This window comes from Callorhinus ursinus, unplaced genomic scaffold (genome assembly GCF_003265705.2).
Source record: "Callorhinus ursinus isolate GAN/ISIS: 27379988/994484 unplaced genomic scaffold, GSC_fseal_2.0 scaffold10, whole genome shotgun sequence".
Taxonomy (NCBI): Eukaryota; Metazoa; Chordata; class Mammalia; order Carnivora; family Otariidae; genus Callorhinus; species Callorhinus ursinus.
This window is the reverse complement of record NW_027397072.1, coordinates 40309484-40333861: the sequence shown is the minus strand read 5'-3', so window position 1 is coordinate 40333861 and position 24378 is coordinate 40309484. Positions and strand designations below refer to the sequence as shown.

Here is a 24378-nt window from a genome sequence, read left to right as displayed (position 1 = left end):
TATAAAAGGGTTTGTTCACTCTTTTGATGTCCTTCCACTACCTGTCTTTTTTTTTTTCTAGAGAGGGGGTGGGCAGAGGGAGAGAGAGAATCTTGAGCAGGCTCCATACCCAGCACAGAGCCTGACTTGGGGTTAGATCTCACAACCCTGAGATCATGACCTGAGCCGAAATCAAGAGTTGGACACTTAACCGACTGAGCCGACCAGGTGCCCCCATCCCCAATCTTTTAATTTGGAATGCCACTGGGGCCCTGTTACGTTAGTCCTACATTTAGCATTTCCTCCAGAGGAAGCAAGTGCAGTGGAAGGTTCTCTACTGGTTGTAAATTTTAAAAAGAGAGGGTCATTGCTTTGTGTGTCTGGTAGAGATACCTTGACACTGCTTTGGGGCTTGGTGGGTAGGGGTGCTATATTGAATGTTTAGGGAGGAATAGTTAAGAGTTAATGTCCAGTGTTCCCCACAGTTTATGTATGGTCGTTGAACCATCTCTGAAGGATGCTATGTGACGTTGTGGAATGTGGAGCCAATGCTGCTTCACTTGGGTGCTTTCCTAGGCATCTCTCCCTATTAATTGTTTTTTCTTTTGTTTGGTTCTTTTAGGAGTGTGCTGGACTTTGACTTTGAGAAACTGTGTTCCATCTCCCTCTCACATATCAATGCATATGCCTGTCTCGTGTGTGGCAAGTACTTTCAGGGTAAGTAAATGTTGTATATTATAAACTTGCTAAGTTTTCAGTGCCAGCTACTGGTCTGCTCCAGAGAGGTTTTTTTTTTTCTTTTAAAGAAAGTAAGCTGCTGTCAGGAGTCATATCTGAGAATCCCTATCTTTGTTCTCAGGAAATTGGGATACTCTTAGGAAATCAATAGGAGATTCTCCAGTCAGAACCTGTATACATATGAAAAGGAGAAAGAACTAGTTGAGGCTGTGTAGGAGAACTTAAAGGCTGTGAGTTTTTGAATCTCTGATGTTTTCTGTACTCAAGTCTTTTTTTTGAAAATCCTTTTGCTCTGAGGGCGTTTTCATTCTGTTCTTTTCTGGAAATTTATTATTTCAGTTCACTCAGACCAAGGAAATGCTATGTACACAGTATACTGGAGGATTCAAAAGAAATGTAAACTACATTCCTTGCACTTATAAAGAGCTCATAAATAGTCAAGGTTAACAAGTAAAATGATCAGCAGACTCTATAAGATCATAAGGATTACTGCTGGACTGTTTGGCACTGAGTATGAATAAGGATTATGGGAATTGAAATAGGCAAAGATCAGTGTTAGCTGGAGTGTTTATGTTTAATTCGCAGAGGAGGTCAAGGTAGGACTTGAACTGGCAGGACATAGGGGGTTTGAATGGGTTAAGGGAGAGGGATTCTAGAAAGGAGTGGCAATGTGAACAAAGGTACGTAGGTGCAGGACTGTCCTGAACGTGGGTGTTTGGAAATTCAGGACTGAATGGTGGTGGACTGTCATAGAATGTTCATGTGTGTATATGTACATATCTGTGCATGTGTTTGCATTTGTTAATACATGATACACACATAGATAATCTTAATTTTAGGTAATATGGAACTAACTCATACACAGCCGCACACACACACAGATTTCATATTTATGTGTATGAAATTAGTTTCCCTAACAATGTCTTATGCCAGCCAGGGAATAAAGGACTAATGTGCTATTCTTCCTTGCTAATTTTTTGATGAGAAGAGTTCATGTAAGAGATTCATTGCACAGATGGCATAGTACTTTGTTTTTGCTGATATTAACATGTTCCAGTACAAAATTATGAAAGGAAAATCAAATCTGATTTGTGCCTCTCTGGCATCTGCCCTACACTTACAGCCTTTCATCCTTCCCTATAGGCCGGGGTTTGAAGTCTCATGCCTACATTCACAGCGTCCAGTTTAGCCACCATGTCTTCCTCAACCTCCACACCCTCAAATTCTACTGCCTGCCAGACAACTATGAGATCATCGATTCCTCGCTGGAGGATATCACAGTATGTCCAAGAAGGGCTTGTTTGGAACTAGTTCTCTTGGGAGCCATCCCAGGGCTCCTGGGGATCTGCCTCACACGAGGTTAGGGAAGAATTTCAGTCCTTGAGGCTTGGAGAGGCTTCTTTTCCTTTTGGAGGAACCAGGGTGATGTGAGTAAGAAGGTCAGGATTCATTATTGTGGTCTATGGTCTGCAGCCTAGCTGTTATTTCTGCTTTTAATGTGAGAGGATTAAAAGAATATGGCTATCTTCTAATTGGGGTGAAAGCATTTTTGTGAAATATATTCCCTTTCACACTTTGGAGTAGGAATACGAATTGGGCCTGGTGTAGGACAGTGGATACCAAGCTGCATACCAGCTCTTGGCTAGTTTGATATGATGCGGCCAGAATGGCCAGTGCATCCCATCTGTGGTCTCTGGTGTGTGATCTGTGCCAAGAGTCACTGTACTTAAGTGGAGAGCATGAAAAGTCTTGGGTGTGATTAATGTTGGAACTGTTACTATTTTCCTTTTTAGCAAGTGTCTATATATTCATGCTGAATGCTCTGTTCATTTTTAAGGAAAGCTTGGTGTTCAGGGTTTGAAACATTGTGTTACTTTTGTAAGTTTTATAGACCTATTAATAGTTGAGGTTAAAGTATTCACTGATATGAGGAATTCTTAATCTCAGGAAACAAACTGAGTGTTACTGGAGTGGTGGGGGGTGGGAGGGATGGGGTGGCTGGGTGATAGACATTGGGGAGGGTATGTGCTATGGTGAGCGCTGTGAATTGTGCAAGACTGTTGAATCACAGATCTGTACCTCTGAAACAAATAACGCAACATATTTTAAGAAAAAAGAAAAAGAAGCAGGAGAGGAAGAAAAGGGGAGTATGTCAGAGGGGGAGACGAACCATGAGAGATGATGGACTCTGAAAAACAAACTGAGGGTTCTAGAGGGGAGGGGGGTAGTGGGATGGGTTAGCCTGGTGATGGGTATTGAGGAGGGCACGTTCTGCATGGAGCACTGGGTGTTATGAACAAACAATCATGGAACACTGCATCAAAAACTAATGATGTAATGTATGGTGATTAACATAACAATAAAAAATTTAAAAAAATAGTTGAGGTTAAAGTAGTTACAGTATTTGGAGAGAGAGAAACTGAAATACGTGCAAGGTTTCAAAGTGAGTTAGTAGAGACCTCTGTTCAGCCCTTTATGTGATGACCCCCGGAGCTCTAGGACTGGGTTCCTGCCCCTCCAGCCACAGGGAGTTCATGAGATCTCAGGTTTGCAGAGGTGGGGAGACATTCCTGCACCTGTGCTGGTCCATGCTGGCTCTGTTAGTTCCCACCTGGGACTCAGACTCCTGCTGCCTGCAGAGACTTGAGTGTCCTCCGGTTTCTGACAGTCCTTTGTCATGGAGTTGGCCAGACCTGAGGTCGGAGGAAAGACCTAGATTCAGTGATTTTGGGTTAAACAAAGAGATCCCTTTCTGTTTAAGTAATGTGGTGAGGGCCTATTCTATGTTACCTCAGCCTTTATACCTATTATTGGGAGCCCTTTAGGTGTGTGGTGAGACATTCATGACCAAAGTGTTTTCTGTTTTTGGGGAGAAATTGCTATTTCAAATATATCTTATGAACTCTGTAGACAGCCCTACAACAACTTGGAATTTTCTTTTGCTTTGCAGTATGTGTTGAAGCCCACTTTCACAAAGCAGCAGATTGCAAACTTGGACAAGCAAGCCAAATTGTCCCGGGCATATGATGGTACCACTTATCTGCCAGGCATCGTGGGCCTGAATAACATAAAGGCCAATGACTATGCCAATGCTGTCCTTCAGGTAGGATCAGGATGGAAACAGTGGGGGAGAGTGGGGGAGGAGGTAACCTGGGAACATTATGAAGGTGAGTCAAGAAATGACTCTGTTCTGGTATAGTCGGTGGTTCTTGGAGACACCAGGTCTTGCAGAGAACTATACTTGACTTTTTTTTTTTTTTTAAAGATTTTATTTATTTATTAGAGAGAGCACGAGTGGGGCAGAGGGAGAGGGAGAATCAGACTCCCTGCTGAGCAGGGAGCCCGACATGGGGCTTGATTCCAGGACCCTGAGATCCTGACCTGAGCCAACGACAGATGCTTAACCGACTGAGCCACCCAGACTTGACTATTCTGCACCAAACAACATTCCTGTGTCGCTTAAAGGGCTGCTGCCAAATTGTGAGGCCTTTTCTAGCCTTTGGGCTCAGGGCCTCTGGAGTTTTCAGGGAATAAAGGATAGAATGTGTGTGTGGCCTGGTAGTACCAAATAAGAAACACATGCATGAGATGATGGTTTTTTGTTTTGTTTTAATAGTGCGGATGTTCCTTGTGCTGGTTGTCTGATGTCTTGATCCTGCTCTTGTGCTTAAGCCCCAAAGTGGGGAATGCAGAAAGCCAGAGTTGTCCTATTTGCAATTAAATTTTGTTTTTTTTTTAAAAGTATATGAGTAATATATACACATTGTAGAAAAATAAGAAAATGTTGGTAAACACAATTAAGAAAATTAATCTTGATTGACAAAAAAATTAAAAAATTTGTAAACATAAACACTTAGGGGTGGGTGGAAGATGTAGAAAGTATAAAGTGAAGGCTTCATTCTTTCCTTTCTCTAGTACTCTGTCCTGGGCTGGCTTAACAGCATATTATGAAAGGGGCGCCTGGGTGGCTTGGTTGGTTGAATGTCCAACTCTTGATTTTGGCTCACGTCATGATCTTAAGGTTGTGAGATTGAGCCCTGCTTCGGGCTCTCTGCTCAGTGTGGAGTCAGCTTGGGATTCTCTCTCTCCCTCTGCTCCTCCCCCCGCTCATGTGCTCTTGCGCTTTTTCTCTCTCTAAAATAAATAAAATCTTAGAAAAAGGTGTATTATGAAATCAACACAGGCATACTTCATTATTGTGCTCCGCTTTGTTGTACCTCCCAGGCATTGTGCTTTTAGAAATTGAAGGTTTGTGGCAACTCTGTCGAAGAAGTCTTTCAACGCCAACTTCTTATCACTTCATGAATGTCACATTTTGATAATTCTTGCAATTTATTATTATATTGGAATTGCTGCAATCTCATAAAATGTTAGTGAATGAGGAGTTGCTCCTTATGAATGAGCCGAGAAAGTGGTTTCTTGATGGAAACTACTGGTGAAGATGCTGTGAGGATTCAGGACGCCTGGGTGGCTCAGTCGGTTAAGTGTCTGCCCTCGGCTCAGGTCATGATCCCAGGGTCCTGGGATCGAGTACCGCATCGGGCTCCTTGCTCAGCGGGGAGCCTGCTTCTCCCTCTGCCTGCCGCTCCCCCAGCTTGTGCGTGCTCTCTCTCTCTCCCTCTCTCTGTCAAATAAATAAAATCTTAAAAAAAAAAGATGCTGTGAGGATTGTAGAAGTGACAACAAAGGATTTGGTATATTACATAAACTTAGTTGATAAAGCAGTAGTAAGGTTGTAGAGGATTGACTCCGGTTTTGAAAGTTGTGCTGTGGGTAAAATGCTGTCAAACAGCATCACGTGCTGCAGAGAAATTGTTCATGAAGGGAAGAGTCAATTGAGAAGGCAAACTTCACTGTTGTCTTATTTGAATAAGCTGCCACAGTCATCGAAGCCTTCAGCAACCTGATCATTCAGTAGCCATCAACATGGAGGCAAGACCCTCCACCAGTAAAAAGAGAGTGACTCATTGAAAGCTCAGATGATGGTTAGCATTTTTTTTTTATTAGAGAGAGAAGGAGAGAGAGCGCTTAACCCACTGAGCCATCCAGGTGGCCGAATGGTTAGCATTTTTTAGCAATAAAGTATTTTTAAATTAAGGTATGTACATTGTTGTTTTAGACATAAGCTATTGCATACTTAATAGATTATGGTATAGTGTAAATACAAACTTTATGATGCATTGGGAAACCCAAAAAATTCATTTGACTCTCTTTCTTGCAGTATTAGCTTTATTGTGGTGGTTTGAAAGCAGACCTGTAATGCCTCCGAAATAGGCCTGTACCTGCGCTTGGGCCGCATCTTTAATGATTACATGTTAGTCCATTTCATGGATGAATTAGAGCTTAATCATCACCTCTTGTATTAATGTATCTAGGGCCTAGGTCTAGGCTGTAGGGTGTTTGTAGCAATTCACAAACCCATCAACAACACAAGAGAGGGTTCTTCATTTTGCATTGTCACTGTTACACTGTTATTTTTCCCCCATTTTGATACGTATAACATACCTTTTTTTTATTAATTTCTAAAGTTGATTAGATTTTTTCATGCAATGTTGGGCCGTTCGTGCTCATTTTTCTGTTGGTGGTTTATTTCACTGGGCTCTAAGAGATACATATTAGCCTTTTTCTGTTGTATGTGTTGCAAATATTTACTTCTAGTTAGTTCCTATAGGAAGTTTTTATTTATAAAATAAGTAGATGAACAAACCCTCTGTGATATTATTGCCGCTAGAATGGGATTGAATGGACAGAGTTACTCCCTCTGGAGGCTGAATAATTTCTCTCTGATACTTTTTGTAATGGTTGCTGAAGCCGGAGAGCAACCTCCCTCCACATCTTGGATGACTGAGCACTAGGAAGAACTTTATCCATACTCCCTTCCTTAAGAGAGTGACTGGTTTTTTAAAAAAATTATTCTCTGTGCATGAAGTCCTTGTTTGTTTATCTGAGCTAAACTTGTAGGGGCTGTCCTAATCCCGTCTGTTGTGACAGTGCTCCCTGTGTCCTGAGTTGTCTTCCTCGAAGATGCCGGGGTTTATTTAGTAGAAACCTTGGTCCTCCTTTCTAAATGGATTACCTCTCCATAGAAGGTTGTGCTCATAGTAAGCATTGTTGTTGAGGATTCACAACCCATCAGGAGGGGCCTGCAGGCAAACTGTATTTATTTTGGGTCTGTTCTGTGGTCTTCCTCCCAGTTTTGTAGCTCACACTAATGAGCATGTATTTCTTCCTGAACCAACATGGCTGGTCTTTATCTTTTTGCTTAATGAGTTAAAATGTATTTTTGTTTTTCTAAACCTTTTGACCATTTCAATTCTAACAGATTTTTTTTTTAAGATTTATTTATTGGAGAGAGAGCGAGATAGAGCAAGCACCAAGCAGAGGGGAGGAGCAGAGGGAGAAGTAGAAGCAGACTCCCCGCTGAGCACGGAGCCCTGTGTGGGGCTCGATCCCAGGACCCTGGAATCCTGACCTGAGCTGAAGGCAGACCCTTAACTGACCGAGCCATCCAGGCGCCCCATGTAAAAATTAATCATTTTTACATATATGTTCATTTTGTGTCATTTTTATATATAATTCATTTTTCTTTCATTTTATTTTATATTTATTACCATTCTCTTAGTAAATACCACTTTGGGAAAAAAACCAAATTTTAAGATGATTGTAAACATAGTCACAGGCCTGATTAGAGTAAATAAAGGAAATTATTTAAAAAAAAAGTTGTTCAGGGGCGCCTGGGTGGCTCAGTTAAGCGTCTACCTTCAGCTCAGGTCATGATCCCATGGTCCTGGGATTGAGCCCCGTGTCAGGCTCCCTGCTCATTGGGAAGCCTGCTTCTCTCTCTCCCACTCCCCCTGCTTGTATTCCCTCTGTCGCTGTCTCTCTCTCTGTCAAATAAATAAATAAAATCTTAAAAAAAAAAAAGTTCAGTGGTGAATAAAATCTAAAAAAAAGTTGGCCAGTGGCTAGGGACTTGAATACTTTTTTTTTAAACTTCCATGGGACGCCTGGCTGGCTTAGTTGGTGGAGCATGTAACCCTGGATCTTGGGATTGTGAGTTCAAGCCCCATGTTGGGGGTAGAGATTGCTTAAAAAAAAAAAAGTAAAATCATTAGATGTCTGGGTGACTCAGTCAGTTGAGTGTCTGCCTTTGGCTCAGGGCATGATCTCAGGGTCCTGGGATTGAGTCCTGTATCAGGCTCCTTGCTGAATGGTGAGCCTGCTTCTCCCTAGGCCTGCCACTCCCCCTGCTTGTGTGCTCCCCCCACTTCTGACAGATAAATAATAAAATCTTAAAAAAAAAAGGTGAGATTTAAAAAAAAAAAAAGTAAAGTCTTAACAAAACTTCTTCATCATGTCTACGTCAGTAAAGTGTCTGCAGAACTGGACCTTATGTGACTTAGTGCAGAGGATGTTTCTATAACATGAACTTTAAACCTGAGCATTTCCTTCTGACTCTTGAAGGCCATCACAGGCCCAGTTCTAGTAGAAGAGCTTGTCCCCAGGGCTGTGCACAGGGGCCCTGGATTAATTGGAGTGTTCGACTTCCAGGCTTTGTCTAATGTTCCTCCTCTCCGGAACTACTTCCTGGAAGAAGACAATTATAAGAACATCAAGCGTCCTCCAGGGGATATCATGTTCTTGTTGGTCCAGCGTTTTGGAGAGCTGATGAGAAAGCTCTGGAACCCTCGAAATTTCAAGGCACATGTCTCTCCCCATGAGATGCTTCAGGCTGTTGTCCTTTGCAGCAAGAAGACCTTTCAGATCACCAAGCAAGGTAAGGAACGAGTCTTTCATCTTTTCTGATGGTGGCGCAACAAGACTAGTTTGATGAGCAGATTTACTTGTGCTTGCAGCAAACTTTGTAGTAACCGGATGTCTAGTTGATAGCGTGATTGGGTTCCTCACTCCTCTTTCATCAGCCTGCCCTGCTCAGAGTCCTGAGACTTGAGCTGGATAGAAAGTCTGTCTTATTTGGTAAACTAAACTGTATGGCTCAGGGGAAAACTAGGAGGCTGGGAAAGGCACCAAGCCTGAAACACTTGCCCCCTTTGCTTCTCATTTTGTCATGTTGCAGACTAGATATTCCGATGACCTATTTTGACTCTTTTCATCCCTCCAAGTCTAGCTAATTATTGCCGTGTGAGTAAAGTGGACATTCTGGAGTTCTTAGCGCCTGGATCTCATACAGCGTCCTCTTGCCTCCTCTCCGTTTACTCACCACCTCTTCCTGCTGCTCTCATAGGTTTTAGAGCTCCGGGGATGAGCAGCACAGTTGTTTTCTTCCAGGAGATCCCATTCTAGTGGGGAAGATAGTTGTGTAAAAAGGTGACTCCAGGGTGTAAGTGCTGTGCTAGAGGAAGTGAAGTGTGCTCTGGGAGGGAGCATGGAGCAAGGAGCCCCAGCTAAGCACATGGGCGGTCAGCTGGGTCAGAGCGGAGGAGGAGCTAGCTGAGTTCCAGGCACAGCGGAGCTAGGTCAGGGCTGGGCACTCCAGGTAGAGAGGATGCTGCCAGCAGTGTGGACGTGCCCGGAACAGATGGGAGGCTGCCAGTAGCTGGGAGCTTGGAGTCCAGCGGACAGCGTGAGAGCCGAGGTGGGAGGGAGGGACTGGATCATCTTGTTTAGATGCCACTGGAAGGAGCTTGGGTTATAGCCTCACACCAGTGGGGAGTGAGTGAAGGCTTTTAAGCCAAGATGTGACATCAGACTTAAGTTTTAAAAACATGATTCCGGCTGAGGAGTGATTTAGAGGAGAAATTCAATATTGGCTTTTGGTGGGTGGTGAGAGACAGGTTTGAAGTAGAGATGATAATGGAAGGTCTTGGTTGGGTCAGAGAGCCCAGAGAGAGAGTAGAGATCAGAAGACTAAGAGCTTGACCTTGAGGAGTGCCAGCATTTAATGGCCAAATAGAGGAGGATGCTCACGGGACGGGATGGTGTGGCCTGAAGGGAAGGAGGAAAACCAGGAATGTGGTGTCCTGCCAACCAGGGCATGGTTTGGGTTGTACTAATTTCCACCTTCGACATGCCCCACCCTTCCTTCTTTTCCAGGGGATGGAGTTGACTTTCTGTCCTGGTTTCTGAATGCTCTACACTCAGCGCTGGGGGGCACAAAGAAGAAAAAGAAGAGTAAGTCATGTTCTTTTGTAAAAGAGAGCTCTTTTTTGTTTGCTTCCTTTTATGGGCACTTTGCAACTTCCCATCCTTTTCTTAACTGTTGATTTTTGGTGTCTTAGGATAGTGTTTATGTACACGTGAGCTAAGTTTTATTCCTGAATAGGCTCCTCTCCATTTAAAAAAATTAGGATATGGTTAATCCAATGGCATGCTTAATACATGGAAATGGATATAATTATACTCTAGAAACTCTGACCCAGTTCCACACTGAGGGGCTGGGCAGCATGTTGTCAGCTGCTAGTCTGGTAGTGCAAGAGTTGATGTGAGGAGGGCTCACTGAGTGTTTGCTTGGCTTCTAAGTTGACTGGTAAAGCAGAGTGAAAGCTGGTTCCTCCGTCTGGGCCTATACTTGGAGAAATGAGGCTGGCCTTTGTACAGATTCTCAGACTTCAAGTCCTGTGTCCCTTAACATCCATGGTGGCATATCAGTAGTTAGTTTCCATGAATGCCAGAAATAACTCTCAGCTTAGAGACTGCCAAGCTAGATTAATAATTTTGGAGACTGAATGCAGTTTTTTATCTTGGCCTTTTCCTCGGTTCTGCTGGTGTTGATGTTTATTTTTATTTATTTATTTCTTGGTGTTGACGTTTATTGATGTGGAATTGTGGGCTGGTGCTCTTTCTACGAGGTGGCCCTGCCTCTTCCACCAGTTGTCTTCAACCTGCGCCTCTGAGTTCTGTTACTCGTGTCCTGTCCGGATTCTAGAACCCTGTTGTGCTTTCCCTCTGCTTTGGGTCTCTTCTGCTCTGTCCCTTAGTCTGGATTTTCTTTTATGTCTAGCACAAGGTGGACTCTGTCTTCCTTTGCACACAGCATATGGTTATGGGAAATTCTTTGGCCATGTCTTGTTTTGCTTGTGAATTCTTTGTGATTCATAAGTCCCTAGGTTTTATAAATCATTCATTCATTTCAGACACACTTAATTTTTCTCTTATGGGCCAGGCCCTATGCTGGAGGGTCAAAGGACATCTTGTGGAGAAGACAGCCATAAAATAATTATTTACACAAATAATGATGAAGATGGTGGTATGTGTTATACAGGTACTTCTATGTTTAGTGAGAGCTTTGGGTCTTACGCTGGAAGATGCTGGTTTATTTCAGAAATTTAGAAGTTAGGACTGTATTTGGAAACACTTTCCAACCTGACGGAATTTGCATTTTGATTTCTATTTGTACAGCTATTGTGACTGATGTTTTCCAGGGGTCCATGAGGATCTTCACTAAAAAGCTTCCTCATCCTGATCTGGTGAGTGGGTTGAACCTGACTCTTGGCCTGATTTCTCTTGTCTGAGGGGATTTAGGGTTGACAAAGAGATAGAGATATGTCAAGTCCTCTTGCCCCAGGATGAGATTCTGTAAAACACTGGCCAAGGGACAGTTCCTCAGGTTCCTGTCATGCCAGTGTGCCGAAGTGTGGGAGTTATGGGACGGTATAGTCCACTGGTTAAGTGGCCTGGCCACTGGGTGGTGCTGGCATGATTCTTCAGAAAGCTCAGGTGAGCTTTCTAGATCATCTGAAAGCGTTTTAAATAGTCTGGTATTTAAATAAAATCTCTTTGAAGATGGAAGCCCATCACTTTTTGCATTACCCTAACAAGGTAGGTGATGCTGCTGCCCATGAAATGCCCGGTCTCTTGGGCACCCTCTTCATTCACTTCAAAACAAAATGAAGTGAATGTAACAAAAACATTGTTTCTTTCCATGTATGTGGTGGTCTCTGTACTGCTCACACTCCTTCCCTCCTTTCTCTCCTCCCTTGTCTCTAGCCCGCAGAAGAAAAAGAACAGCTGCTGCACAATGACGAGTACCAGGAGACAATGGTGGAGTCCACCTTCATGTACCTGACTCTGGATCTCCCTACCGCTCCCCTCTACAAGGACGAGAAGGAGCAGCTCATTATCCCTCAGGTGCCGCTCTTCAACATCTTGGCCAAGTTCAACGGCATTACGGAGAAGGTAGCCCATTTGCACATCTGCCCTGCTGATGCTTTTTTCTCTCTTGACTTTTTCAATTTCTTTTTATATGTCAAAGTTGCCACATAGGTGGAATGCATTTACCATAAAGCATATTATCTGTATTGAGCTTCCCAGACTCCATTGCTGTTTCTAGCTGGTCACGCCAGCTCTTAACTTGATTTGCTGTGCCCCCTCTTGTACTTCTCATACATTCTTTTAACCCTAACCATCTGCCTCTGGGTAAGTTGGAGAAAGGAGGGGATATTTAGGACAGTAGAAACTCAGAAAAGTAGGAAAAACTCCCATCTTTTAAAAAAATGTAGTGTTGGGGCGCCTGGGTGGCTCAGTCTTTAAGCATCTGCCTTCGGCTCAGGTCATGATCCCAGGGTCCTGGGATGGAGCCCCGCATTGGGCTCCCTGCTCAGCAGGGAGTCTGCTTCTCCCTCTCCCACTCCCCCTGCTTGTGTTCCCTTTCCTGCTATGTCTCTCTCTGTCATATAAATAAATAAAATCTTTAAAAAATAAAAAATGTAGTGTCAGCATTAAAGTGGAAAAAAACAGGGCTAAGATATAAATAAATAGAAATCATTTGTTCTGTCACGTTACTTTTCTTTTTTAAGATTGATTGATTGATTTGAGAGAGAGAGCATGCATGTGCAGGCCTGCAGGCTGGGTGGGGGACGGAGCAGAGGGAGCAGTGATTCTTAGAGACAGCAAGTCCCGCTGAGAACTGTACTTGACTCTTTTTTATTTTTTTAAGGTTTTATTTATTAGAGAGTATGAGCCGGGTGGGGGGCAGAGGGAGAGGGAGAAGCAGACTACCTCCTGAGCATGGAGCCCAATGTAGGGCTCAATCCTAGGACCCTGAGATCATGACCTGAGCTGAAATCAAAAGCTGGCCACTTAACCGACTGACTACCCAAGTGCCCCTGTAATATTACTTCTTATGAAGTTAAAAGTGTCTTTTTATCTACTGAATTAATGTTTCTTGGTTTAATTCCCTTCTTCATGCTAGACAAATGTAATCCTTTTGGTTCTGGGAGAATTTACTAGGAGAGTTTTTTTTAACTTAACGTTTCATTCCCACCCCTTTCTGCCCTTTCTCTTCATTAGTTAATGTTTCTCTTCATTAGTTAAGATTCTTTTGTTTTCAGATATTAAATACCAACAAAAAGCTCACTAAAAGAGGAACTTTATTGGAAGGCATCTCAGGATCTTCGGGAGACTTGAACTGAGCAGGACTTGGGAAGGACGGAACGAGAGTGAGGGGGTTGTCAGAAGTGGCGGTCCGTTGATTGTCCCTTGTACAGGCTGCTATTACCTTATCTCCAAGGCCCAGCCTCTGCCACGCTGCTCTGGGTTCCCCGGGGGGAGTTGAAAGGCCTGCTTGAATCAGGTGTCCTTTCTGTTCAAAAACCCTGTGACTAGGGGCCTTTCCTTGAAAAGGCTGAGTTGTGAGGTAGGCAGCCATACCAGCACTCTAAAACACGCCTCCCCTGACCTCCATCACTATTTCCGTCCAATGCCCGAGTCCGTTGTACTCTTAGCACACTTAGGAAGCACAACAAGCCCTGGGTATCTGTGGACATTGGCAGCTGCCTGCCTCTCTGTCTCTCTCTGTCTCTCTCTCACACACACACACGCACAGAGATTGGTAACAGTGATACCTAAGATGTCTAATCTGCTGTTCAGACTCATTTCATTTTAGGGAGGTGAAAGAGACCTTAGGGTTTGTGTAGCTCAGTTTCTTTATTTTATGGTTTTAAGTGACAGAGCTGGGAATTTAAACTCCAGTTTTTCATCCGGCATTTTCAGCCATGCCACTCTTGGTCCTTATTATCACTGTTCAAACTTAAGGAATATTGAGATTCTCTTGAGCCCTCAGTATTGATTTACATTTGTTTTTACTATAATACTTAAGTTAGTATAAATGTAAACTTTGGTATAAGCTCATTATACTTACAGCTTTTAAGCAAGTATAAAGTTATAACACATTTATAAGTTATGCAGACAAAATTTTGAAACCAATAAAAGTGATTAACAGTGCTATTACAATGTGATGCATAGTTACAGCCAAATTGTTCCTTGCTGTATGAATGTGGTACTGCTGTCCATGGTGAAATTCTTCCTCCACGTTTTCTGGAACTCCTGAGAAAACTTTGTGTTAGGCTGTGATATCATTTATGTGTTAAATCCTTCCCTAGTCTGAGATAATTAAAATGAATGCTTCTTGTGACCACTTGTTCATAGATTCAGATGTGGACAATGAAATCTCTTAGCATTTACCTGATTAAAAAAATTTTTTTGTGGCGGTGGGGAGAGGGGGAGGGCGCCTGGCTGGCTCAGTCAGGGGAGCATGCAACTCTTGATCTTGGCTTTGTGAGTGCGAGCCCCATGGTGGGTGTAGAGCTTACTTAAAAATAAAAACCATTAGGGGCGTCTGCCTTTCGCTCAGGTCATGATCTCAGGGTCCTGGGTTAGAGCCCCACAGCCCTGAATCGGGCTCCCTGCTCATTGGGGAGTCTGCTTCTCCCTCCTGACTACCCTCCTCCCCCAGCTCATGCTCTCGCTCACTCTCTCAGATGAATAAATTAAAAAAAAATTAATAAAAAAATTAAAACCTTAAAATTTTTTTTCTTTTAACACAGTATGTTATTTCAGCCACGCAGAAGTTACTTGATACCAACAAAAAGATATTTTTTCCAGTAGTGCTTATACCTATAGATGATCAAATATTTACCAGAAGGATGTGCCTATGCTGTGTGTAGTAGAGATGGAAAGCTTATTTCTCCAGTGCTCTCAGGTTACTCATCATGTGACAGGGCAATTTGATTTAAAAAAAACATAACAGCTTTATTGAGATATAATTCATATACCATACAATGAACACTTTAAAGTTTATAATTGAATGGTTTTTACTATATCCACAGATACGTGCTACCACCAGTTAGTTGTAGAACATTTTCATCATTCATGTTTTTATCACCCTTTTGTTACCTCTCAACCTTCTCATCTCCCTGAGCCATAACTTCTAATCTACTTTGTCTCTCTGGATTTGCTATTCTGGACATTTCATGTAAGTGGAATGCTGTAATATGTGGTCTTCTGTGATTTGCTTCTTTCACTTAGTGTAATGTTTTCAAGGTTCGTCCATGTTGTAGCATGTGTCACTACTTCATTTCTTTTTTGTGGCCAGATAATACCCCATTGTGAATACACCATATTTTATTTATCTGGCCATCAGTTGATGGACATTTGGGATTGTTTCTACCTTTTGGCTACTGTGAGTAATGCTGCCATAAATATTAGTCGACAGGTTGTTCTGTGAACATGTTTTCATTTTTCTTGGGTGGTAATTAAGAAGCAGAATTGCTGGGCTGTATTGTAACTCTTCTGTTCAGCCATTTGAGGAACTGCCAGGCTGTTTTCCGAGGTGGCTGCGACGTGTTGTATCCCCATCAGCAGTGAATACATGTTCCAATTTCTTTGCATCTTCACCAACACTCATTACTGTTCGTCTTCTGGGTGAGAGGCATCCTAATAGGGTGTGACGTGGTAGCTCATTACGGTTTTGAGTTGTATTTCCCTGAAGACTAATGCTGTTAAGTATCTTTTCGTGTGCTCATTGGACCTTCATGTATCATCTTTGGGGAACTGTCTATTCAGATCTTTTTGTATATGTTTTAACTGGGTTATCTTTTTATTATTGAGTTGTAGGAATGCTTTATATAATCTAGATTCCAGTCCTTTATCAACTGTCTGATTTTGCAAACATTTTCTCCTCTTTGTAGATTGCATCTTCACCCTCTTGATAGTATCGTTTGAAGCACATAAGTTTTAAGTTTTGTTGAAATGCTGTCTAGGTGTTCTTGTGAAGTGTGTGCTTTTGTTTTCATATGTAAGAATCTGCTGTCAAATCCCAGGTCGTGAAAATTTACCCTTATGTTTTCTTCTAAGACTTTTGTAGTTTTAGCTCTTATATCTGCTGGGATACCCCCCTCCAATGAGGGGTCCCTCACTGCTTCAGAAGTACTTGTTCTGTGCATATCTGCCTCTCGTGGTCAGGATGTTCTTCCTTATTTTGAATTCAGTGAGACTTTCGTGGTTTTATTTTTTATTTTTAAAAAGTATTTTATTTATGTATTAGAGACTGAGAGAGAGCATGAGTCAGGGAGAGGGGCAGAGGGGGAGGGAGAAGCAGACTCCCCACCGAGCAGGGAGCCCGATGCGGGACTCTGTCCCAGGACCCTGGGATCATGACCTGAGCTGAAGGCAGATGTTTAACCGACTGAGCCACCCAAGCACCCCAAGACTTTCATGGTTTTAATTCTGCAGTTTTTAACAAACCTCTTTTTCATCTGACATTTTTGTTTTCCTTGTAGAAACAGATCCCACATTGCTGTGGGTGGAGTTCAGCAGTATGCTCATGTGCTGGTGTAAACACGGCCCACAGCTGTATTTTAGTCAGCCGTGGCCATGTTGCTGTCCCTAAGCCTTTATGTGACTTCTGGGATCAGGCGTCTTCTGAATTTTTTTTTTTTTAAGATTTTTTTATTTATTTGAGACGCAGAGAGAGAGAGAGAGAGTGCACGAGCAGGGTTGAGTGGCAGAGGCAGAGGGAGAAACAGACTCCCTGCTGAGCAGGGAGCCCGATGCGGGGCTTGGTCCCAGGACCGCGGGATCATGACCTGAGCTGAAAGCAGACGCTTAACCAACTGAGCCACCCAGGCACCCCTGTCTTCTGTAATTTTAAGCACAAGGCAAAATTATATTTAAAAATCCAAACCAAAACAAAACTCACTCCCCTACCCCAATACTCCAGCACTAATTTGATAATTTCTTTCTCACTCTGTCTAGGAATATAAGACCTACAAGGAGAACTTTCTAAAACGCTTCCAGCTCACCAAGCTCCCTCCATATCTCATTTTTTGTATTAAGAGATTCACTAAAAACAATTTCTTTGTGGAGAAGAATCCAACTATTGTCAACTTTCCTATTACGTGAGTATTACGCTGCTTCACTTTCTCTTAGGGGGAGTGAGCCTGAATCTCTTTTCATGTTTTTGTACCGTTACTCATTTTGGACTGTCTTAGAGATTGGGAACAGAGCCTACTTACACTGTGTAAGTTAAGGGTTGTTGTTGGAAGGATACAAATATTTCAGGGACTTCAAAGATAGATGTTTACCTCGAGGCGGTCCTTTCACCTTCACTCCTGTTGCTTGTGGGGCAGTGTAGTCTTTCAGCATAGGGAAAAACTGTTGATGAAAGTAGGGCAGGACCGGTAGGATTCTGCCTGGCTTTGAAGATGATCCTGAGCAGTTAGAGTCTGTCCGTCTGTTTGCTGGTCTTTGCATCTTCTTGCATACTGTAGTTAGGCACAGACAGTGGGGATGGTTCCACATTTGCCTTGCCATCTTGGGGTCCTTCCCTATTGGTGAGAAAGATAAATTTTGGTGTATGGTCTTGTTTTTAGTTTACCATGCAGTTATCTTTTTTATGAACGTCTATGAGTATTTAATGCAAATTGAGAGGAGTTGTACCAGATGCTTTCATTTTACTACTATCTAACTCAGAAAGCTCCTGCAAGATCCTTTTGGGGGTAGACAGTTGGTTTTCGGTTCTCAGGAGACATGGTTTTTCATACTGTGAAGAAGATATCTCTGAGAACACAGAGAAACCTGGTGGCAGGACTGGCAGGAGGAGTGAGGGTCTCTTTGCTGGTGTTTAGGTCAGAGTGGAGCCCTAAGGCAGCTTCTTGTTGAGAAGGATTTGGGTGGATATATGACAGAATTAACTTGATGTTTAGCTCAGCGTTGTTTTTTGTTTTTTGTGTTTTTCCCCCCAAACCCTCAGAGTAGTTTGGGAGCTGTAATGTGTAAATGCTCATCCCTTCCTTTCTTTGTCTCTCCATCCCTCTCCATTTCTCACTTGCCCAAACCATACCAAGACTGCCAATTTTCTCCTTTGAAAATGGTTCCAGTTCTTAATTCTGGTAGTGTTTAAGAGGGTAGTATCTGAAAGTAAAGAGGCCTGAGTGCTGTGCCATCCTAGCTGTGGGACTTTGGGCAGGTCATTGGCATATCTTCTGGAGTTACTCTGACATGGGTAAAATGAGAGGCTTGGACTAGGTGAACCCTCTGGGTCCTTCCAAGAATAACATTTTATTTTTCCTGGTTCCATGATCACCAAGAATCTGAGAACAGTTGAAGGGGTGAGGAGAGAACACCTTTGTAGTTAGCATTACAGGAGAATCTCTTACTTGCTTTTCCCACACTTTTCTTCCTGTTCTTCACTAGCATCTTGTCTGTGTGACAGTGAAATTCGGGGACATGGAAGCCAGTGTTCTGCTACCTTGAGTGAGACCACAGAGAACCTTTGTTTGAAAGTCCATGTAGTCGGGTTTTCTTTCAGAACTGGACTTTTGTGAATTGCCACAGTCACCAGTGTGTTTGTGGGAGGAGGGAGTGCACTTGACACAAGGGCAGTTCTGGAGGAAGGAGGACTATGAATCGATAATAATTCCTGCTCAGTCACCACAGAAATGGCCTTACTCCATTGGTTTCTTTTATATTGCACCTGGAATATGTTTATTTGGCTGCCAGTTGCATTTAGGCTTTTGGTAACTGATTTCAGTAGTTTGTCCTTTGGAAAGCTTGCTTTGGAGAAGTTGAGAAATGCTAGTCAGCCTTTTAGAGACCAGTTCTGGAAGCCTGTACTTTAAATGCTTTATGCATTATGGTTCTAGATTAGCTAAAGCCTCCATTTTTTTTTTAAGATTTATTTATTTTAGAGAGTTCGTGGGCGAGAAAGGAGAGAGAGTGATTACATGTGCGAGCAGAGGGAGGGGCAGAGGGGGAGGGAGAGGAAGAGGGAAAGAATCCCAAGCAGGCTCCACGCTGAGCAAGGAGTCTGATGTGGGACTCGATCTCATGACCCATGAGATCATGACCTGAGCCAAAACCAGGAGTCGGATACTCAACCGACTGAGCCACCCAGGCGCCCCTAAAGTCTCCACTTTTTGAAAAGGACCCTTTTTTTTTAAATTAAAGATTTTATTTATTTCACAGAGAGAGAGAGCAAGAGCAGGAACACAAGCGGGGGGAGTGGGAGAGGGAGAAGCAGGCTTCCCGCCGAGCAGGGAGCCCGATGTGGGGCTCAATCCCAGGAGCCTGGGATCATGATCTGAGCCGAAGACAGACGCTCAACGACTGAGCCACCCAGGCGCCCCGAAAAGGACCCTTTTCATACCTAATTTTTCTCCTGTGTTTTATTCATAACACATCTTTTTACTGGAGATTGATCAGACTTGCAGTGATTAGGTGCCCTCTGCTTATTTGGAGGTAGATTTTTTGGAGCACAGGATTAAAGCTGCGCTTCCAGCTAATTAGGTGTTCTCTGAATTGGACTGTTCTGATTGGGAGAGGAGTATAGTGGGCTCCTTTGGCTATTTTCTAAAACAAAATGATTTAACATGTATTCATTCCCTTTTATCACTAAACAGTTTTGGTTTAGTCGTGAAAACTTGAGTACTAATACTCCTGAAGATTCTCTAGGACTTGTTCAGACAAACAAGTCTGGACAGCTGTTGTTAAAGCTGGGGAGAGCTAGCTTGAGAACACAGCTCTTAGCAGCCAGCAGGCCTTCTGGCTCTCTGGAGCTCATGTGGATTTCTTTCAGCTCCTGTCTACATTATCCTTAACAATAAGTGTTGCAATCTATATGGTACACACTCAGTCTGTAGAAGTAAATAGCTATCACTAACATGAAAGCTACATAATATAATTAGAACAAAGTTGTATGTTTATTACTACATGGTTTACATAGAAAGTTTTTGTATTTTTGGACAGGTGATATATTCACGGTCTAGAATTCAGAGGGAGATACACATTTGGAAGTGACCACGGACATGACCACTGTTAGCATTTCCCATGAATCCGTCATGGGATGACGTTATTGGAGTTCATGTTTTGAGTGGTAGTACATCAGATGGCATGTCAGTTCTAGAGATACTAGAAATATGATACAGTCTCTCTTCTTGCTAACAGTCACTCTGTTTCCCTGTTTAACTATAGGAAAGTTCTGCACAGTTGTCTTTGTCCCGTTTTCATAGCTGACATTTATCATAGCGTTTGACTTTGCAATAACTGGTGTATACATTTATGCTTCAACTGATGGTTAGAATCCAATGGGTAAAACACAAAAGTAGATATTATTCCATGTTCAAGAATGCATCTCTCTATTTGAAAGTGAATATTCAGATATTCAAAATAAAATAGATATTTTGCAGTCCCAATTGAAGGAACGTAGTCAGTAGTTTCTTTTGGCAACCAGAACTGAGAAATCGGGAAGCTGTGGCGTAGCCCGGGTGGCTCACCTAAAGAACAGAAAGAGGGGGTGCCAGAGGGGAGAGAAGGACAAAGCCGATGTCAGAGCAGAAAAGAGGTCATGCGTCTCCCTTGGATCTTGCTTCTTTTCCAGGGCCTGGTTCTAGCCACGTTTCTACTTTATTTTGAGTAAATTCCCTTTCTGTGCTGAAGCTACCGGTCTGCCTGCTTTGCCATATAGAAATTGTGAAAATGACTGTTTAAGTGGCCGCTCACAGAATCATGCGGTCAGGCCTTCCATAGCCCGAGGCTAGGGACCGGGCATCGACTGCACCCTGCAGCTGTGGGATTCCCACAGAGGGCAAAGGGTGACAGATTACTCCTGCTGTCTCCCTTAATCCTCACCATCTCAGAGGAGATGGTGACCCTCCTTTTCATTTCCTAGAAGAGCCTTCGGCGGTGTAACCTGCTCAGATTCTCACATACCTACCTCTGAAGCGGCAGAAGCCCTCATTCCAGTTCTAATCTGAATGACACGAGGCCCTGCATCTTCTATGGCTAGACATGCTTTTACAGTGTGCTTTGCCTCTAGAGCCAGTCTTTCTAGTTTGCCTCATGTTTGTGGCAAATTATGTGAATTTCCACCAACCTGGGCTTCCATGGCTCTGCAAGCCTACCCAGATCCAGGCTTCTAAAATAGGGTTCAGTAGCCCTGTGGTCCGTTGATGTCAGACCGTTTCCCCTTCTGTAGCCTTTGTCTGATCTTGTGACTTTATTTTCATCATCCTTAGAAACGTGGATCTGAGAGAGTACTTGTCTGAGGAAGTACAAGCAGTGCATAAAAATACCACCTACGACCTCATTGCCAACATTGTCCATGACGGCAAGCCCTCGGAGGGCTCCTACCGGATCCATGTGCTCCATCATGTGAGTGGCATAAATGGGGGTTGTTCCTTTGGCATTTCAGTGGGCAGCTCTCTTCACTTTGCCTTATCTTGAGCTTGACTTGGGCGTTCTGCAAGTAATAGAGCTGTCAGTGGTTAGTTTCAGGCAGTGGTTCTCAATTTTGGCTGCACGTTGCACTCATCTGGGGAGATTTTTAAATCCTGTTGCCTGGGCCACTCCAGGCCAGTTCCATTAGAACAGTGTAATTTGTGCCTGTTGGTTTTTACCTGGAATAGAGGCGAGGGCTGCTGGTAAATATCCTGTAGCGCACAGGCAGCCTCCATGACAAAGAATTATCTGGCTCAAAATGTCAGTCGGTTAAGAGACTGCATTAGATTATCTGGAGGTGGGAACTAGGCAGCATGGTGTTAAAATTATTTGGGAGATTCCATTGTGCAGCCAAGGTTGAGCACCACTGTCTTAGACTAGAGCCTTACCACCTGAAGTGGAATCCTCGAACTAGCAGCATTGATACCATATGAGAACTCACTAGAAATGCAGAATCTTAGGCCCCACCCAAACCTCCTGAATCAGAATCCGCATTTTAACAGGACCGTCTGGAATGTAATTAAAGTTTATGAAGCACTGATCTAAAGGTTTCTTTCAGCTAAAAAAAAACTGTTTTGAATTTGTCTCAAGCTGAAAATGGATGAAGCATGTACTTAAGATATATTTGGTTTCACACACATTATTAGCACAGATTGTTTTAATTTGATTAGTCTTCTGGGACTGTGGGTGTAATAACTAACTCTGTTTAGCAAGTATTTTAGTTGAGCTAGAAAGTATGCCAAGCGCTTAATATATATTCATCTCATTTGTATCTTTTTAAAGAAAAAGTATTTATTAATTTGAGAGAAGGGGAGGAGTGCCCAGGGAATCTTAAGCCGACCCTGTGCTAAGTGCAGAGCCCAACACAGGGCTTGATCTCATGACCTGAGTGGAAACCAAGAGTCAGATGTTTAACTGTACCACCCAAGCACCCCTCATTTGTATCTTTATTATTTTTTTAAGAATTTTTTAAATGAATTATTTTTTTTTAAGATTTTTTATTTATTTACTTGACAGAGAGACAGCAAGAGAGGGAACACAAGCAGGGGGAGCGGCAGGCAGAGGGAGAGAGAAGCAGGCCTCCCACTGAGCAGGGAGCCCGACCCAGGGCTCGGTCCCAGGACCCTGGGATCATGATCTGAGCTGAAGGCAGACGCTTAACCAACTGAGCCACCAGGCGCCCTGCATTTGTATCTTTAAAACACACCTCTGAGACAGGTGTTAATACCTTTTTTTTTATATTTTATTTATTATTTGAGAGAGAGAGAGGGAGAGAAAACACATGAGTAGGGGAAGGGACAGACGGAGAAGGAGACAGAATCTCAAGCAGACTCCCTGCCGAGTGTGGAGCCTGATGCAGGGCCCAGTCCCAGGACCCTGGGATCATGACCTGAGCCAGAGTTGAGCTGGCCGCTCATCTCACTGAGCCACCCCGGTTCCCCTGGTTTCACTGTGTTCTTAACCAGTCCTCAAAACAGGAATGGGTGCTTGATTATGTGATCCTGAGCTTTTGTTATGTTTCTGAACTGTTGGACTATCTGAATATCTATAGTCTGTAGTATCTGCCTTTGGCATTTCTTTGAAGTTTGGATGGTTGAGGCAGGTGAGCTTCCAGCAGTGCCTCTGCCATAATCCAGAAGCCTCTTTTCCCCCTCGTGTATGGCAGCATGAAGTAAGGTAGATTTGTTGTATTTGCAGCACTGGTTTTATAGACCAAAGGAAACCGGTTACTATTTTGAACATTGTCCACCAAGGACACTTCTCTTGGCTGTTGCTGTGTTCTCTGGGATGGAGGGCGGGGATGTGTACTTCTAGGCTTTCCCAGTGGTTAACACTGCACCTGCTAACTGAGTGTGTCTAGTCTATCACCTAAATTCTTCTTAAAAGTGTTGGGAGACTCCATTGTACTTCAAGGAATCCTCGGCAGGGATTGCATTTGCCAAGATCAGCACCCCAAAAGCTCTTTAAATTGATTGATGCCATGCAGAAGTCATGTACCCTCTTAATTACGATTCTTGCTGAGTGGTGGTCTAGCAGCTATTCTTCTGATTTTTCTCACTTTTTGCTGCGATCCTTTCCTTCTACACCTTTTGGTTTTAGGGAGCAGACTAACCCATCCCTTCATACTTTTTGCAGGGGACGGGCAAATGGTATGAATTACAAGACCTGCAGGTGACTGACATCCTTCCCCAGATGATCACGCTCTCGGAGGCTTACATTCAGGTGAGTTGGCCACAAACTTGGTGGCGCTGAACAAATAGGGTGTGGGGCCAGTGAGGGGAATGATGTGGGTGAAGGCAGGAAGTGGGATTGAGTCAAAGCCTCGGTTAGGCTGGGTATCTGTTAGAATGCACGGAGGAGTGAGGTGGGGCCAGATTATATGGCCCTGAGAGCCCAGGGGTGATTGCTAGAAAAGAGAAGGGCAAGGAAGTGTGAAAGATTTGTGGATGTGCAAGGAGGTTATGTGTGTGGTCAGGTTAGTTTTGCGGAGGTGTGTGGTCTGGTTTCAGGGCGGAAGAGCCTAGAATCATCAGGACCCCAACAAGGAGTCGGCTCTGAAGCTTTCCGCAGCATCCCAGGCCAAGTGAGCGCTCTTCATGACCCCACAGCGCTTTCTTCATGTCTTTGCCAGAGCACCAACCTTATTATTTTAACGTCTTCTCTGTTGGATCGAGAACTCGTGAAGCAGAGTATCTCTGTTTCTCTTTATAACTGCCCTGGTACCTAGCAAAGAAGGAAGACAGAGACCAAACCTTGTTCTGTTTTGTCTTGTCGTACCATACATTGATTGACAAACACCGGGTATGTTGAACTCAAGAGTTTGATCCATTTTTCAAGGAGACTGCACTTCTTAAAGCACTCCTTTTCACGTCTACTTAATAGATTAAATAAAACATCCTTATTTCTTAAGCAGTTGGTATCTTACTAGAAAAAAAGGTACAGCACATCCAGATCCAGAGTACAGAGTCATCATAATTAGTAACTGCCACTTGTGTTCCACCGAAAATGGCAGATGGCTTCCTGGGCCCTCCTCGGAGGGGCTCCTCCGAAGCCCAGAGCTTGCGAGCCTCGGCTGCTCTGTCCCGACCGAGGGGCTGTTGGAACTTCTGTGAAAGGTGCGGAGATCCAAGACGGTGGAAGTGGCAGCGCCACACCACATCCTGCCCTTTTCAGGACCTTGTTCCCTGGTGTCAAGAAGCTATAGCT

General features: G+C 43.4%; 2 protein-coding genes across 2 annotated transcripts in view; both read left to right on the top strand.

Annotated features, from left to right (window-relative positions):
- LOC112820650 (cytochrome c oxidase subunit 8A, mitochondrial-like) overlaps positions 1-24378 on the top strand; it is a 153485-nt gene that overhangs the window by 101810 nt on the left and 27297 nt on the right. The window lies entirely within an intron of this gene.
- The window catches only part of USP39 (ubiquitin specific peptidase 39), a 28426-nt gene that overhangs the window by 3225 nt on the left and 823 nt on the right, over positions 1-24378 (top strand). Inside the window, exons 3-12 of the mRNA XM_025868260.2 lie at positions 602-696; positions 1861-1997; positions 3668-3820; positions 8269-8494; positions 9772-9849; positions 11077-11144; positions 11665-11853; positions 16711-16853; positions 20970-21105; positions 23308-23394. Coding sequence (XP_025724045.1) covers positions 602-696; positions 1861-1997; positions 3668-3820; positions 8269-8494; positions 9772-9849; positions 11077-11144; positions 11665-11853; positions 16711-16853; positions 20970-21105; positions 23308-23394 — 1312 coding nt within the window. The remainder of the gene's footprint in view (positions 1-601; positions 697-1860; positions 1998-3667; positions 3821-8268; positions 8495-9771; positions 9850-11076; positions 11145-11664; positions 11854-16710; positions 16854-20969; positions 21106-23307; positions 23395-24378) is intronic.